Below are 17,274 nucleotides of genomic sequence, written 5' to 3' on the forward strand. Positions count from 1 at the left end.
GCTACTTTGAGACTCTGTTGGAGACACATAGACCTGGAAGGGCCGGGGCTGGCCAAGCTCAGGACGGGGGATTGGTGTCGGGGCAAAGCCGTGGCTTGGCCAGCCCAGGCTCCGTCTGGGGGAGAATCTCTGCACCATCTGTGACTTGTTTTCCCTGGTCATGTCTTAAGAGGTGCCATAGAGGCCAAGGACACGGTCACCTTGAGTTCTGAGCATCCCAAGACGGGCTCCCAGAGCACGGGGTCTATTGAGGGAGGCCGATGGCCGGTAGGAGGGGAAGTCCCCACGGGTCTCAGCTCTGCCCGGCTGGCTCAAGGCGATTCCCTCCTGTTTGCCGAGCAACATGTCTCCCCCAGGAGCGAATGAAGTGCAAGGCAGGGATGGCCCTGGACCTGGGGCGGGCTGCGGACGCCGGGCTGAGCGGGTAGGCTCTTCGCACCTGCTCCAGGAGCCCAGGGGCAGGAGCGCGTGGAGTTCGCCTGGCTGCCTCCTCCTGCACTGGCCTGGGCCCACTGGTGGTGCCCCCCTCACAGGACCCGCAGTGCAGGTCTATGGTGGGGGGCCTTTGAGCCCCCTGCCCACCCTACTGAGGTACAGCAGGCCTCCATGCCTTCGTCAAGGCTGGCACGAGGGTCCCGTGTCCCGTCTCTCCACACACAGCTTCGACCTGTCACCTGCTCACTGGAGCTCTGCACCAACCATGAAACGGGGACATTCCCATTTTACCCTGGAGAAAACAAGGCCCAGGAAGATCTAGAGAGGTCCTGGGTGACAGCGTGCCCTCGGCAGCAGAACTCAGAGCCTGAGCTCTGGCCCTGCCACGTGCTCACCAGGTGACATTTGGGCAAATTATTTGGCAAGATGTGAGCACGGCGCCCTGGCTGGTCAGTAGTGGGAAGCCATTCTCACGAGCTACCTGGGCCAGGGGCAGGTGGTGGCCATGCCGGGCGGGCGCTGAGGGGGTTCCTGGAGTGTGGCCATCAATGGACTTGGGATCTGGAATTGTCCTGGTCCCGCCCAAGCCCTCTTCACGGGCCTCTCAGGAGGTTTTCCCAGGCTCCTCCTGAGTCGGGGGACAGGGGCCACGCCCCACCTCACTGGAGATGCCTTCCTTGTCCCTGCTGTGGGGAACACAGGCATCTACCTGCAGGGCTCACGGGGCTGGCACGCGGCGGGGGGCTTCTTTGACCAAGTGGTGGGCTGTGTCCTCCTGGACTCTGCAGCTGTCTCAGTTTTCGGTTAAGATTTAGATCACACCTTTTGTGCTGCTGGCTGCACACTCTTTCTTTGGATGGTGTGGGTCTGCAGTGTGGGGACACATGTGACGGGCTGAAAGGCTGCTCCTGGAGGGTGGCAGCTGAGTCTTCGGGGGAGACGTCGGCACCCGTGACCACAGGCTCCTTCTCCAATTTCATGGGTCCGTGATGGTCTGACATGCTGTGGAGAGGCAGCCCGAGACTGCTCACCCTCAAAGGCCAGGGGTTAGTGCCGGCCCAGGGATTCCAGCCAAAGACACAGGAGAACCCTTGCTGGACCGGTCGCAGCTGAGGCACAGGAACACATCAACATGCCACATTTGTTTCAAGTCCGAGGCGCTAAGCAGGCGTGACTGCAGATCTGGAGCCTGGGACAAGCCACGGGTGGTCACCGGCTGCTCCAGGAGGCACATCCTGCGTGGCTGCACCACAGAGGAGGCTGTGCGCATTTAGAGATGCAGCCAACCAATCTTGGCATCTTGATGCCTAGAGCTTTGAAACAGTTCAGCCTCAAACAAACTCACCAGTGTCATGTGGCGCGGAGCGTGCCCGGGATGAGCCCAGGTGTGCTGCGGGGGACCTGGGCACAGGCTTCAGCCTGCAGCTTCAGGGTGCTGGTAACAGGTGGTATGGGTACCCTGCCAGGCCTGGAGGGAGACCCCGCAGGAGCAGGGGTGCTGGCACTGGGCTGCACAGGCGTGTGGCCTCTGGCTCATCCTCCAGCTGCAGCTCTGCCTGTGTCCAAGCACACAGGCTGCAGGAGGATGGCGGGGTGGGTGGCTGGGCGCCTGGCTCTCTGCCTGGCTGCAGATGCTGGGTGAACTCCTGGCAGCGTCCTTAAGGCCTAGTGGGTGTGGCTCAGCTCTGCACCATGGGAGGCTCACAGAGAGGTCCTGGCTGGCGTGGAGGGAAGATGGGCAGCGGGGCCAACTGAGTGACTTGAAGGCGTGAGAAATGTGTAAGATGAGCAGATGGCAAAACCCAGGGGCGGAGGGAGGAAGGGGCACAGCGTCGGGTCAGGGTCTTCCTGACCTTGAACGAGGCTCGTCCGGCAGAGAGCACTCAGTCTGCAACAGGCACCAGGCGTGGGGTGGGGGTGGGTCTGGGGTCCTGGAGCCCCGCAGTTCATACAGGAGAGACCCCAACTCCAGCGAAGGCAACCCAGCATGATTACCATGGAGACGTGCCCACTGCAACTCACACTTGAACCTCTGGGTGGGAGCACCAGTCCCGGAGGGAGCAGCCACGCAGAGCTGCCCCTCGTCCTGGCACCGGGAACCTGAGTGGGATGCACGCTCCGAGCTGCACACAGGCGGGGGACCGGAGGGCTGCAGCAACAAGGAGCTGGAGGCCAAGGTGGGCCTGGGGTGATGGCACCCAGGGAGCCCCAAGGAAGTCACAGAGAAGGCGATGACAGGCAGACGCAGAGCGGAGGGCGGCACTGTGCTGGGAGCAGGCAGACTCCGGGTGTCCAAAGGCCTGAGTCATAGAGCAGGTTGCAGGGCCTGCTCGTCTGAAGACAAGTGCAGAGCCACAAAGCAGGATGGAGGGGGACAGGAGCATCCCCTGTGAGTTCCTCTGAAGGAGGAGCGAGCAGACATCCAAGCTGCTCAGGGGACCACCTGAGCAGGCCTCCCCTGCCTGGCTCCGCCTCCCCTGCCTGGCTCCGCCTCCCCTGCCTGGCTCCGCCTCCCCTGCCTGGCTAAGGGTCCAGGGCACGGCCCTGATGCCAGGACCCCAGGAAGGCAGCACAGGTCCGGTCCAGGCACTACGGGAGGCCTTCCCTCCTCAGCCTCACTCTGGTTGGGACCTGGTAAGGTAGAGTCCCTGGTCCTCCAGTGGCCACTGGGGATGGCGTGCACCTGGGGAGGACTTCTTGTGTCGAGGCTGCTCCCGCTCAAGACCTGACCCCAGCGTGCTCACCTCTGGACACTGGCCTCTGAGCCCCGGCCCCTCTGCTCCCCGTTGGAGGGTTCAAGAGCCAATCTAGCCCCAAACCTCCCTGGGTAGCACACCCCAGGGCCCCCGCGTGTCCGTGAGGCCACCCTCCCCCACACAGTGACTCCTGGTGGAGAGCAGTGCTCAGGGACCTCCACTGCAGCCACTGCGAGGCTGAAGGCTGTGATGGACACAACCGTGAGTGCCCAGGATGCCCAGGTGCTGTGCCAGGTGCTGCCACTGCCCAGTGGGATCCAGGTGCAGATGCAGCAGGCCCTGAGGGCAGGCTCGGGCCTCTGCCCACACCACGGAGGCCAGCCTTTCTTGCTGGCCGTGTGCCCCAACCCACCGCTTTAGGACCCTGCCACGGGTTAAAGGGGGAGCTGTCTCTGAGCTGCCTGGCTGGGGACAGCTACGGGGCACAAGGCACTGGTCCTCAGTGGGCGCATGTCTGCAGGCTGGTAAGAGGGGTGGGCTCTCGGACCACAGGGTCGCGGCCCAATGTGGCCTGGGGAGCTTGCAGCCTGCATGTGTCACCTGCCCCTCACCCCCGCAGGGCCCCCAGCTGGGTACGTACAGGTCAGCACTGCCAGCGAGCGGTTCTTGGGCAGGTTCTCCTCCCTCTGGGCCACCAGGGAGCTGCTGGGCTCTGCCTGGTAGGCGCATAGCGCGTCCCACTCCTTCTCCAGCCGGTGCTTGTTCTTCAGGTGGTCCTCCATGTAGGCCTGGAAGGAGCAGAGCGTCAGGAGCCCGTGCACAGCAGCTGCTCGGGCCAGGCATGGCCAGGAGAGGCCAGCCTGCTGAGAGCAGGACAGCACGCTCCCTGTGACTTCCAGGCTGCCGGGAGGTGCCCACCACGAGGGCCACGCGGCCTGCTCTGGAGCTAGAGGAACTGCTGGGGAAGATGGACGACCGTCTTGGCCACATGTGACCAGCCAGCCAAGGGGGTGTGAAGCCACACCTACGACCCAGGGAGGTGGGCTCGAGCAGGCGGGGTGGGGGGGAGAGTGCTCACTCGGGGCAGGGAAGGACAGGCACGGGACCCGGGGTCACGGTTGGTGGCTGTGCCAGGTAGCAAGGAGAGATGCCAAGGCTGAGGGCAGAGGTCTGCACATCTGCAAGACAGCCGGGCCTGGACAGCAGGAGCCCGGGAGGTGCCTGCGCAGGCCACAGCGGGCACCATTGGGGCTCAGAGACACCCTGAGGACAATGCTCCCCGGGCCGTGAAGGAGCAGAGGCACGTTCTGGAAGTTGTGCAGGTTTCAAAGGGAGGAAGTGGCTGCAGACAAGCTAAGACACCCTGGATCCAACACTCCCATGACCCCAGGCCTGCAGAGCATCTCCCTGGGTGTCACATGAGCTGCCGACAAGTGTGGCATGGCCATCAGCCTTGGAACTATGCACCCGAGAAACAGGAAACCTGCGTCTGGAAAACTGCCTCAGGTCCAGTGCGGGCATGCCCCTGCCCACACAGACGCCTGCCCCTCCACCAGGAGAGCCGTTTCCTCAGCTGCGTGCTAGTGGTGCACACGCACGGGACAGGACTCCAGGCTGCGTGGCCTGTGCAGCATTGCAGGGACAGCAAGGCCCTTGGCGCTCTGCATTCTCCTGGCACTTGCCTGTGAGTACAGGTGACAGCAGCAGTCGAGGAGCCCGGCCTCTGGCTATTCCCTGCCACAAGCAGCTGGCATAGCCAGCACCGTCCCCATCGATGCCTTCAACCAGAGGTGGCTGAGATGGGACAAAAGGTTCTCAGAGGACCAAGCCCAGCTGTGGGCCACATGGATCCGTCATCCCCATAGGGCCACGAGCCACGGGGTTTGGAGTGGCCAGCTCTCCCATGGCCAGCACAGTGCTCAGGCCCTCCTTGCTTCAACTGCCTCCCTGTCGCCCACCTTCCTCCCACCACAGCCCCGTCTGTAGGAGCCTGGACGGTCCTCTGGGCACCTCCCTGCCCGCAGGCAACAGGTGGAGGAAGAGAAGCACAGGGAGGGACCAGCAGCGCTGCCTCACACCACACAGGACAGGAAGGAATCTCAAGTCAGACGTGGCCTGCCCGCTCCAAGCCACTCTGCAGGCCCAGGTCTGCCCTGCTGGCCTGCCTCATGGCAGCTTCCTGGACTATGTGGGGAGCAGGTGAGCGAGCTGATCGGCAGGTGGAGCCCCTGGGGGGGAGGACACCTGCTGTGGAGGCCTGGCTGTCACTCACCCCCACAGCCCGCACTGAGCTGGGCAGAGGTTTACCCTGTGAGCCTGTCCCTGCCCACAGTCCTGGGGCCTCCCGCATGAGCAGGGCCCTGAGGTGCTGGCCCACGAGGCCAGGCAGAATCCAGACGGCTCCACTGAGGAGGCCACAGTCAGCTCTGAGATGGCCGGTGTGGATTCAGGCACTGCCTGTGAGCCAGAGACCTCAGGGGAGGCACGGGGGCTCCCGCAGCCCAGGACCTGGTGGGGCTGGGCGCAAGCCGCCGCCCACTCTGTGGGAGCTGGTCCTGCCCTCCTCACAACAGGCACTCGGTACTCCGGGTGGGGCAGCTGGCCCTAGCTGCCAGGAGCAATGGGTGAGCAGCTCCTTCCAGCCAGCAGCACTCTGCGAGACGAGCCCGGCCACTGCAGCCCGACCTGACCGTCACTGCAGAGGGGCTCTGGACACGTCCTAACCCCTCCAGGCTGCAGCGGGCTGGGCTCCTAGGCTGACCTTAATCAGGGGAGCGGCACCAGAGTCCACGCTCACAGGAACTCCTGGCCTGTGTCAGGACCTGCAGACAGGGCTGCTGGTCAGCAAGCTCACAGTGGGAGGGGAGGCGCAGGCTGCTATCACGACTCCCCCGAGAACCGTCGCTGCAGATGCACCGGACTGCACCGAGCTGGACGCGCTTCTCGAGTCTTTGTGCACAGTGACCTGCAGGCCCCGCCCTGGTGCACCACAGATGGACTTGTGCTGGTTTCCCACCAACATCTTTATAATCGCTGTGCGTCATGTTAAAGTGCTGCAGGCTCCTGCGCCGCATCCCCATCTGCCCTCTTTTGTGGTATGCGGACGAGACATTCTCATCTGGGAGTCTGTGGAGGAGCCTGGCCTTTGTAGCAAAAACCCACATTTTAATCAATAAAAGCAAAACTGAAATGACTTAGTCCTGCTTTTCCTGGGTGTGAGGCGCGAGGGTAGAGCAGGGCGGCACTCTGCCCAGCGGCTGCAGGATCCCCAGTCTCATCAGCGTGGCTCCAGTGGCACTTGACCCCCAGTGGGCACCCAGCGGACATCTGAATAGTGTGTGCTGCCCGGGCTTCCTTCCTTCAGAGCCAACGGCCCCGGGGCCGGCCTGCATGCTTCTGGCATTATTAAGATGGAAGCTGCCCAGGCGAGGCTTGTCTCCCATGGGGGAACCAGAGCCCCGGGAGGCTGGACCACTGATGGCTGGACCCTCGGCTCATGGCTGGGACTGTCCAGCCCTGACTCAGCCCACTGCACAGTCCATGTGCTGGGCACGGCACAGCCTCTGTGTGGACGCTCTGCCGAGGGAGTGCCAGGGAGAGCCAGGCAAACGGGGTGAGGCCTGAGGGGAGGCGACAGGGGATGCAGCCCCACGGTGACAGGTGACAGAGCTCTGGAATTGCAGACACGGGACTTCATCCTTGTTGACCACCTGAGCTGCTGACCAGCGGATTTTGAGAGCTGCCCAATTCTCAGTGCTCCTCTTAGCAGCCACCACCTTCCCAAGCCATGGCCCCTTCCAAAGCCTCACCCGGTGTCCCACAGCAGAGACAGTCCCCAGATCAGCCACTCGTGAAGCGAAGCCCAGGTTTCGGGATGGGGTCTCCCCAGGTACAGCCATCACATGCCGGCTGGTGCCCGTCCCCCCAGGCTGTGAGGCCGCGTCCCCCGTGGTGGGGGACGCAGCTGCATTTCTTTGGATTCTTCTCCTTTGAGAACGACATTGTCAGCTTTCTGTCCTCTGCAGCCCCCCTCAGATCTCCTCCTAGTCCACCCTGGCAGAGCATCTGGAGTGACGCTCTCAAGCCACCTCTGGGTCCCCGAGCTTGGGGACTGCCGTGAGGACAGCCACCAGGTCAGAGCAGCCCTTTCACATGGAGCCCAGCTGGCCTGGCTACAAGGTCAGGCGGCCGACTCCCCCAGGGCGGGAAGTGGCCTCCCACGGGGGAGCACAGAGGCTGCGCGTGTAGGTTCTGTGGGAGTCACCGCACCCCAAGCTGTGCCCGCCTGGCACACATGGCCTTCTGACCCGCAGGGGCTTTGGCTGGGCAGGACGGGGGTCTGAGATAGTGCTGGCCTTGGTCTAGAGACTGTTCTCTCCACAGGGCAGGAGGCTAAGTGGGCTTGGCTGGGTGCTGGCGGGCACCTGGGGTGGACGTCGCTGGCCATCTCCTCTACCCTCACTGTGCCCCAATGTGAGACGGGAGCCCTTCCTAGGAGGGGAAGCGGGAGTGCGCTTCTGAAGGTGTCTGAGGTCGACCAGGTCACCTGTGGTGTGCTCTCTGGACAGGTGTGCACAGATGGGGGTCTCTGCAGGAGGAGGGAGGCGGGCAGCCTGTGGCTCTCATGAATTCTGTGGCTGCACCGTGGCGCTGGGGATCCTGGCCCTCACCTGGGGAGAAGTGACTCACTGAGCTGCCCCAGTACCAGCATCAGACTGTGGCTTGAAGGCGGGGCCAAGGGATGATGGGGCGGACTGTCAGCAGGCAGGGCGCCACCCGGAGACGCGCAGGGGCCACCAGCAGGGCGTCACTGTTCACACTGTGGCTGAGGACAGTGGGATTTCTACCAAGTTCACATCGCGCGGCGGGTTCATCAGTGACGTGTGCACAGCCTGATGCCCGTGGTTCTGTCTCCACACCAGACCACGACCCCAGGTGGTTCCGGAACATGCTCCCCACCTGTCCATTCGTCCTCTGTTGACTATTTTTAAAGAAGGTTACCCAGGGAAGAGGAATTACTGGGGATGCTGCTCGAGAGATGACGGGAAGCTGAAGTGCCCCACAGGGCAGGTGACGACTCAGCTGCAGAGTGTCACCAGCAGCAGCACCCAGGGTCTGCCCGGAGCACAGGACTGCAGCCCACTGTCAGGCTGAGCACTGACCACCCCTCGCCACACGCAGCTCCAGCCCACGCTGGCAGCAAAAGCTGGCATTTGACGTGCCCCTGGGAGAGCAGACAGAGTGCTTGTGGGCCCACACCAGTCAGCAGGGGGTGCTGTCACCTCCGGGTGGGGGTGCAGCATGAAGAACAGTGGGAGGGTCGCGCGGCTCTAGACTCAGGCCTGGGGACCCCTAGACCTGAGTGCCTCTGCCAAGGTGCCCCAGAAAACAAGGTGGAGCGTCAGGTCTCACCTGCCCAGGAACCTCCTGCTGAGTGTGCAGGTCCCAAGGGAGGACGGGATGAGGCCAGCTGACCTGGCCGCGCATCTGTGACCAGAGCGTGGGGAACTGCACAGTGCTTCGTGAAGGGTGTTGGTGTCTGTGGGTGCTGCATCTGGCACGTGGTAAGTGTGGTGTGGGATGTAGGGCAGGCATGTCGGAACACGGGACTCAGACTCAGACAGCAGCAGGGCCACCTGAGTCCATCGCGGCGGGGGCCTGGAGGGCGGCCTCGCTGTCTCAGCCTGGGGAAGTCTTGCTTAAAACGGGAGTCACAGGCCACCAGCAGTGTTCAAACTGCTGTCTGGCTGACCCAAGGTCCCTGGCCCTCCTGCTCCTGAACATGCCAGCCACCACGGCCAGTGAGGTGGGCCCCAGGCGGTGGGCTGGGCCAGCGCACCCCTGCTGTGGCTCCAGGAAGGAACTTCAAAGGTAGAGCAGATGCACCCACAGGGCCCAGGAGCCCACTGGGCAGGTGCAAGGGTGTGCCAGAGTTTGCTCAGGAAAAGCAAGCCTGGGGTCTGGAACTCAGCCTCCGGCTCTCTGTGCAAAGCCTGAGGAGAACAGGACCCCAGGAATCAGGAGGACCCATGAAGGACCACTCGTGGGGCCCGTTCCCTTCCCCTGCACCTAGCAAGGGCTCCTGGCTGGTTTCTTAGGAGGAATCACTCTGTGTGGGTCCCCTGGCTTTGCCCAGCCGAGGGTACTGTGCAGGGCAGAGCTGGACGAAACCGGCCAGCAAAAGCCTACGCAGCCTGAGACCTGGCCTCACCCACCCGCAGTAGCCAGTGTCCCTTTCAAGTCCTTGCTCTGAATGGTGTCTTTCCCCAGCTGCAAGCCCAGTGGCCTCTGGAAGCCATTCCCCAGGTGGCTCAGGACCAATGCCAACCAAGCTGGACAGAAGGTCCGGATCACTGGAGTCATACACCACTCTGCAGGACCTGAGACTTTCCAGAGAAGGCCCCCGCCCGGGATGCCCGCTGCTACGCTGCAGAAGGTGCAGCCGTGATGGAGCCGCCTGAAGAGCGGCGGCACCGAGTCCTCTGCATGGTGTCGAGGTCAGAGCCCTCCAAGCAGTCCGCTTCGTGGAACCCGTCCTTTTCAGAATGGAAGAACTCAGTCCAGTCTGAGAACCCCTCTTCCTCAGACTACGCCAGGCCACAGCACCCCCTCCCACTCCGGTTAGGAAGGGCCTCGGGAGGGCCTGCTCTTTGCTCTGCAAGTAGGAACTGAGGCCGGGCACCTCCGAGAGCCTCTGAAGAGGGGAGTGGAGGAAGGCCTTCCTGGAGAGCAGGGCGTCGGGGGCAGCGAGGACTGGCGGAGCCGGACGCGCAGGGCTCCACTGAGCCTGGTGCATCTCTTACTGTGATTCTGCTTTTGGATTATACGTCTAGAGCGAGCCCAGAGCGTGGGAAGGCGCACCTTGCAGGTGAGCCGGTAACCTTCGCCCACCCGGGATGAAATGAAGAGAAGGAAACCCCCGTGTGACAAGGACGCTGGGCCCTGCCCGTGGAGGCGCACTCTGTCCGGAGCAGTTCTAACTGGCAGACCCGAAGCACGGAGCCGCCTTGTTCTCAGCCCCTGTTCTGGGACGCGGGAGGCCTGCTGCAGGACCCACCGGCCATCTCTGCTGGCTCCTCTTGGTGCGCCAGGCCTGGGGTGTGTGGAGGGCCGCAGCGGTCCCCATGGGACAGTTAAACGGGAGCCATCCATGACAACTGTGACGCAGGCGGCACGATCCTGTCGTCTTTCTTCCCATCATACACGTAGGTGACAGGAAATGCAGAGAGAGATGCTTTCAGGAGTGGCAGATGATGAGGGGGCGCAGGCCAGCTCGGGTCCTGCTGAGAGCCAGGCCCCACCCCAGTCTGACCCAGTGCCTCCCCCAGACTGTAGGTCCGGGGCCCAGCCACTGCGGAAGGAGGCCTCCCTGGGGCTGGTCTCCAGCTGCAGGAGAGTCCACAGACGCCCGGACGGCCAGAGCCAGAGGACGACTTCAGAAGACAGCCAAGGCAAGAGGAGGTGACCCCGGGACCCAGGCTGCCAGGGGGTCCGGGGGGGGGGTGTGGGGCGGGGTTGAGTCCCTCCTGGAAGATGGGCAGGCCAGCGAGCAGCCAGGGCCAGGCCCCGTGGGAGTGGTTTGGAACTTCCTGCTGCCGTTAGGTGGCAGAGCCCAGACCTCGAGGGCCCTTCAGCCTTCCTTCTAGCCCCCTCGCTGCCCCGCGGCTGCCCTGGTTCCCCGACCTCCTAGTCGGTGTCCTGGACCCTAGCAGGTGGGCCTACCCTGGGGCAGAGGTGAGGGAACCGGGGTGAAGTGGAGGGCCAGAGCCTTCCTTAGAACTTCTGTGTCGCCTGGCAGCAGTGGGCTGCTTCTGCCCAAATGGACACTTGCCAGCAAACGGTTCCAACGTGGACGTCACTGTCCGAAGCCGGACGAGCCTCAGAGGCAGGGGCACCTCTGTGTCCCACCAGACACTTAGAGGGGCTTAGGAGGTTCTCAGACCCGTGCTTCAGCCTCGGTGCTGTGCTGGCTCCCAGGCCCGCCCCGGGGGATGCATGGGGACCCGCCACACCCCCCTGGAGTGTCCTAGCGGCCCCACGTCCTGCTGTTGGAAGCAGACAGACCCCCGTGGAGTGGCAGGAAATGGCCCTTTTAACAGTGGAAGCTTTCCTCAAGCCTCTCTCCCACTAAAACATTTTCTTCAAAATTATTTTCATAAGAAAGATTAACAATTTCAACCTGAGCTGCTAATCCTCTTTCATTTAAAACTCTGCTGATAAAATTCTTTGCTTGTCATTCAAATAGTAATGATTATAGATTTGAAGCCTCCGTCTCGGGCTTCGTTAATGGTCAGTTGTATGGAAGCGTGGGGCGGAAGTCAGCTTGGGTCCACCTCTGAGTGCCGTCCGCTGGCTTCCCCTGGCTACGGACCATAACTCCACAGTGATGAGGGGAATATGTTAATGAGAGGAGCACTATTTATCCACAGCACCTGCCTTTACCAAATATCTTTTGTCTCTCCTGTAATTTTGGTGTACAGTTAAAAAAATTACAATGTGAAGATTTTAAATGCTAGTGAGCAGCAACTTCTATAAAACAAGTCCAAAAAAAAGTGTAATTCAACTTTATGATATTTCTACTGATTTCTTCTTCCTTTTAAAAATTTAAAGTATCTATCCAGGGAATCTTGGACTCCCCAAATAGCTATTTATCAAAGAAATGACTTCTATTGAGTTAACTTATTTCTATCAACAATACAATTATCTTAATAAATAGGAAACACTGGACGGTTAGAAGAAGCCACGTGGAAGACAGAGATAAATCTGTCATTCTAAACAGATCAAAGTCTCCTGATTACTTTCTCAGCCTTTTAAATAATTAAATCCCCTCACTCCATCTGGATAATCAAAGTTTGACCAAGTCAGTTCGCAGCCCACCAGCCCTTCGTGAGGAGAGAGGCCTCACCTCCGGCTTCGACTAGGAACAGAAATCAGGTCAGGCAGAGGGGGGAGGACCCTGGCCCGAGCGGATTTCTGCTCACTCCTGTAACTTACTGGACCATAGAGAAGGGTCTACCTGCAGAGATTTGTTTTCCAACAGACTTTTATTAACATAAGTCATTATATAGTCTTTATTGAGTGAGAAAATAAGAATTTGATTTCCACCTCGACCTTGCCCCTTTGACTGACATAGGAAAAGCACTTTAAGCTATGATTTACTTAAAAATTCCAGTAACCTACGAGACTCATTTTCTCAACTCTGGATTCCACAGAGTTAACAGGAAAGGCAGGGGTGATCGGATATTTTTAAAAAGCCATTCATGAGGATGTGATTTTAGGACAACAAAGCCCTGGGGAGACCTGCTACCCCATGACAAACTGTAAGAGAGACAGACCCCACTCGGCGGGGCGGGGACAGACCTCGGCCCACATCCACACTGCGGGCGTCCCAAGACGCTGGCCTTCCCAGTGCATGGACGCCTCTCCCTGAGTGGCCCTGTGGAGCACTCCTGTGTGCTGGGCACAGAGCACTCACCTGTTTACACGGCTGCCCACCCACGTCCCCCCACCTGGCGGTCACCTACGGGATGCAAATGGCCAGTCCCGATTGCAACCCTAGAAGCAGATTCTCTCTTAAGACTCAGCACCTTCGTGGGACACAGCCAGCACAAGAAGGCCCAGAGGACACAGCTTCCCTCCACGGATGACGACCGCGGTGACGCCGGGGCCTTGGGGAGGAGGAGAGAGGAGGGTGGTTGCCTAGCAACCCAGCGGCAAGGCTTTTCTTAGCAGCAGCCTTTTTGACATGCTGCACCACGATGTGCTCGTGACGATTTTCTGATGAAGTTTCTAGGGGTAATAAAGAATTCCAGCAAGAGCAGGCGGGTGGCCCGGGACGGTGACACAGACGTGACTTCCTCCCGCAGCAGAGGGGAGACACTGGGTTCCACAACAGGTTATTAGAAAATATCTGCAGGCATTCTAAAAGCGCATGCTGAGGGGAGAAGGCTTGATTCAGTCTTCCTAAGACTGTACCCTCACGAGGAACAGCGAGCCCAAGGGACAGCGCACACACCATGACCCAAGCTCCCGGGGAGTCCCAGGGCCGCCCCTCCCCAGCCAGACCTGCCGGGGCCTGGCTGCCCTCTCCTTCTCCCAGGCGCTCCGAGAAAGGGAAACCGCTGGACAGAGGGTGAGGGGAAAGCCCAGGGCAGGGCCACTGCTCACTCAGCTGCTGGAAGCGAGGAGCGTGAAGGAGAGCAAAGGACGCTGAGTGTTGGGCAGGACTCTCACAACTGGGGGTGAGCCGCGAGCGGTGAGACCACCCGTGAGTTCCCTCTCCAGCTCAAGGCCAGGCACACTGTGGCCTGCAGCAGCCGCAGGCACAGGGCAGGCTCCAGGCCAGCGGTGGAGAGCACCTGCATTTGAATCATCCTCCTGCTCTTCGTTCCAGCCCACCCTCCCCCTAGAGCTTCCTCATCACCTCTGGGCAGGCCATCGGGGATTTCCCCACCGCCACCGGCCACTGCACGTGGGGCCCCTCTCCTGTCCACACCTGCCTGGATCCAGAGAGGAGAGTCTGAGAACCGGGCTGCTGCCTCGCCCGCTCTGGCCACAGACCGCCACGGTACCACGTCTCCATTGTGCAGAACACAGGTGGTTCTTGGCGGTGACTGTCAGGGTGACGTGGAGTCAGACCACAGTGCAGGGTCGCTCTGCTTTTCCTGTCCCATGGGCCCTGGGTATTTGCGGTGATAGGGAAACAGGTGCCCAAGGTGTTATCTTCTTCAAGACACCTAGAGAGGCTGGGCTGAGGCTCACTTGCCTTTCACAGAGGAAGGGAAATCCCAGGAGTCAGAAGGCAGAGGAAGTGACACCCCAAGTGGAGATGTGGCCAGGCCCTTGAGCTGCTGTGGGGCCAGGCACCTTCCTGTACCTACAACCAGGGTCCCGCGGGGCCAGAAGGGAAGCCCTGCTCTGCAGAAGGCAGGGATTGGACCACACTATGCACACCTAAGTCAGGACCAGCGGCACTGTAGGGACGGTGCGGCTCATTGTCCTCACAGGGCCTCACTCTGGGGAGGTATCTGAACCATGACCTCATCTAGAATTGAGCTCCAGTGAACAACACAGGTGTGATCTGGGGCCCCAGAGGAACTATAGGAAAGATGGCCCTGGATTAAGGACAGCCACAGTATATGACAAAAGGACTCTCAAAACCTCTTGAAGTCAAGTCCCCTTAGCATAGGGCCCCACAAATCTAGTGATCAAGCCCCACTGACCAGGAGTTTGGTCTGAATACAATCAGATGCCTCCCAAATAGCAAACCACCATGAGCAAATCCACCAACATATGACAGCAGGATTAGCCCCATGGGAACCTAACAAAATGTCAGATAAAAAAATCATATGATACATTTGCAATGATTGATGGATTAAGAGGAAACCACCACCAACAACAAAAAGAAATAAAAAGAAAAACTCAGAAGGTAGGTTTGAAAAAGAACAAAATAGAAAAAGTGTAATTGAAAAGTATTCTCCTGGAAATTATAAATACCATGGGTGGATTATATAAGTAGATGAGACACTGCTGAAGAGAGACATGCATAGTGGAAGGCAGATCTGAAGAAAATTCTTTGGAATTCAGGACAAAGAAAAAATATTTAAAAAGTTGAGAGACTTGAGAATAAGAATTCCTAACAGATTTCTGTTAGAGGAGAAAAATGAAAGAGAAACAAATTTAAATTGTTAATGGTTTATGAGTGTCTAGAATTGATAGATGACAGAAATTCTCTGGTTCTAGGATCCTCATAAATCTGGAGTGAAAATAAAAATAAAACATGTCCATTCCAAGAGAGAGCATGAGGAAATTTCAAAATGACAAAGGCATGGAAATTAGAAAGAAAGAAGAGATGAGTCACAAGACCAGCCCTCAGATACAGCTCAGGATCTCCCTGGCAGCAGGGTGTCAGAGGAAGTGAACAGCTCTCTGAAACCATGAGACAACAGTACCTAGGGTTTGATCCCTGGCTGGTCCTCAGAGTGTGGAAATCAAAGACTCTCGGGGACTGGAGCACCTTCCCACTAAAACACTGAAAGACGTACTTTAGGAAAGAGGCAACTTGACCCAAAGGAGAACGAAGAAGAGGGAAGGTAAGGGAGTTATTCTGGTAAAGTGAGGGTCGACCTAAGCACACGCTGGCTCTGAACATTAATGGTAAAGGTGGTCTACAGTTGAAAGGCAAAGAGGACCTAAATGTCACACAAACCCACGTGCTGATGTGCAGGGCTGCACCTGGGCCACAGCGGACTTCTGGTCCTTCCACATGGGTCTGTCCATACGGGTTGCCCTGTGGCTCACATGGAGTAAAGGTCGCCCTGCCGACTTCCACCTGTCCCAAAGTGGCTGCTGCTCACTAACAAAGACCTTGCATCACACACTCACCTGGCCCACAAGCCCAGGTCAGGACTCCCAACCCTCATGAAGGACGGTCTTCCAGGAAAGAGCACCAGCAGGTGTTTGGCCAGGACCAGTGCTCCCTGGCCATTCACCCCTTCCACCCCAATGGACATGAGCTTCTTATGGGCAGGGTAGCACCATCTCCACCCAGGACACTGTCACCGACCACGTCCAGGGCCGTGAGGTACCAGGTGCATGCTGCGCTCTGAGCCATGGGAGGGACCGTGTGAGTCCATGAGTCTTCACAGCTGTGTTCTGCAAGTCAGGCACAGAGCCCCAGATGGTCCCACCTGCAGAGAGCTGCTGCGGGCCAACTCCTCAGAGCACCAGCTGCACCTGGCAGAGGTCAGAGCCACCGGGTCTGCTGGCCGGGCTGGCCCCCAGGGAGCCTGTGTGCTACCTGGCCGTCGCAGGCCCAGCCTCAGAAGACGCCTGGTGGGTGAGTGCCTCCAGACCCTGCCCTGGTGGAGCGCCAGCAGCTCCCCAGCCGCTCAGCACGGGCAGCGGCCACCAGACAGAGTGTCGGTGACTCAATTCAGCAAATGTCATCGGATGCTGGAGGCTACTTACTCGATGTCACCCCTTCCACCCGTGACGGGAATGTCTGCCAAGGAGGACGTGGCCATCAGACAGGATGCAGAGCAGAGGGGCTGCAGCCCACTGCTGCAGGTCGGCCGCGTCCCAGGAGGCCGCACTTTGCTGCCTGCAGTCCCCGGTGGGGGCTCGGCCACCACCCACCCCTGTCTAGGGCGAAGGCCCGACGGAGCCAGCTTCTAGGTGCAGAGCCGAGGAACCACCCTCACCCCAGGCCCTAGGACGTGTCCCCGGCCGCGGGGCCTGGTGAGATTTGGTCTCCTGACGACAGACAGTCCCACCGACCTGCCAGGGGCTCAGTGTCCCCAGCCCTCGGGGGTCTGTGGAGCAGACCAGCCCACCGTGCTGCCAGGAATGACCACTCTGGCTGACGCCACTGTGCCTCGGTGAGCCGGGACTCAGGTGGAGTTCAGTCTGCGTGTGTGTACACGGCCGGTGCCCTGGGGGGGAGGGGTCTGAACTGCCTGCTGTTGCCACAACAGGAAACCACAGAGAAGCTGACGCATACGCACAACAGAACAGCGCGCTGCAGGGAACAGGGCTGAGCCCCACACCCACACAGAGCCTCCCACGTGCCGCCTCCTAGGCAGGTGCGTGGCTTCCCTGAAACCAGCATCCACGCCACAGCCCGGGCCACCCTGTGGCTCACATGGAGTAGGGGTCACCCTGCCGTCCTCCATCTGTCCCTGACCCGGGCGAGGCCTGGGTGGAAGGTGCTCCTGCAGTCCACCTCCCACCAGCACAGAGCCGGGCCAACGCTCCTGTGCAGCCCGGGCAGCACTGACACAGTCCCTGGGCCTGGACGCTGGGCCTGCTCCGCCGGCTTGGCCAACATGATGGCGTGAAGAAAACCGTCAGTCAGGGCACACGACACTGCCTTCAGAAGGGGCCTGGCGGCTGGAAGTCCTGCTGACAGAGCCTGGAGGGCGTCCTGCTTCAGGTAGAGGGTGCTCCAGCGCCCTCCCCCACACAGCACCCGGCAGTGCTGCAGCCCCGCCCTGTCAGAGGCCACCTCCAGCTCTGGGTGGGCCCTGGGCTAGGACCATCCCCCAGGCCACGGAGGCCACGGCAGGACACCCGAGGGCCTCAGAGCCAGCGATTCTCCATCCTGGACGTTCCCCACCTGCCTCAGTCACCTAACTGGCTCTCC

At 60.2% G+C, this 17,274-nt stretch overlaps 1 protein-coding gene across 8 annotated transcripts in view; it reads right to left on the bottom strand.

Annotated features, from left to right (window-relative positions):
• Positions 1–17,274, bottom strand: part of Ptprn2 (protein tyrosine phosphatase receptor type N2) — an 875,713-nt gene that overhangs the window by 42,146 nt on the left and 816,293 nt on the right. For all 8 annotated transcript variants that reach the window (XM_078040940.1, XM_078040938.1, XM_078040939.1 and 5 more), the window contains one exon: positions 3,772–3,919. In XM_078040940.1, coding sequence (XP_077897066.1) covers positions 3,772–3,919 — 148 coding nt within the window. The remainder of the gene's footprint in view (positions 1–3,771; positions 3,920–17,274) is intronic.

This window comes from Ictidomys tridecemlineatus, chromosome 2 (assembly GCF_052094955.1).
Source record: "Ictidomys tridecemlineatus isolate mIctTri1 chromosome 2, mIctTri1.hap1, whole genome shotgun sequence".
Taxonomy (NCBI): domain Eukaryota; kingdom Metazoa; phylum Chordata; class Mammalia; order Rodentia; family Sciuridae; genus Ictidomys; species Ictidomys tridecemlineatus.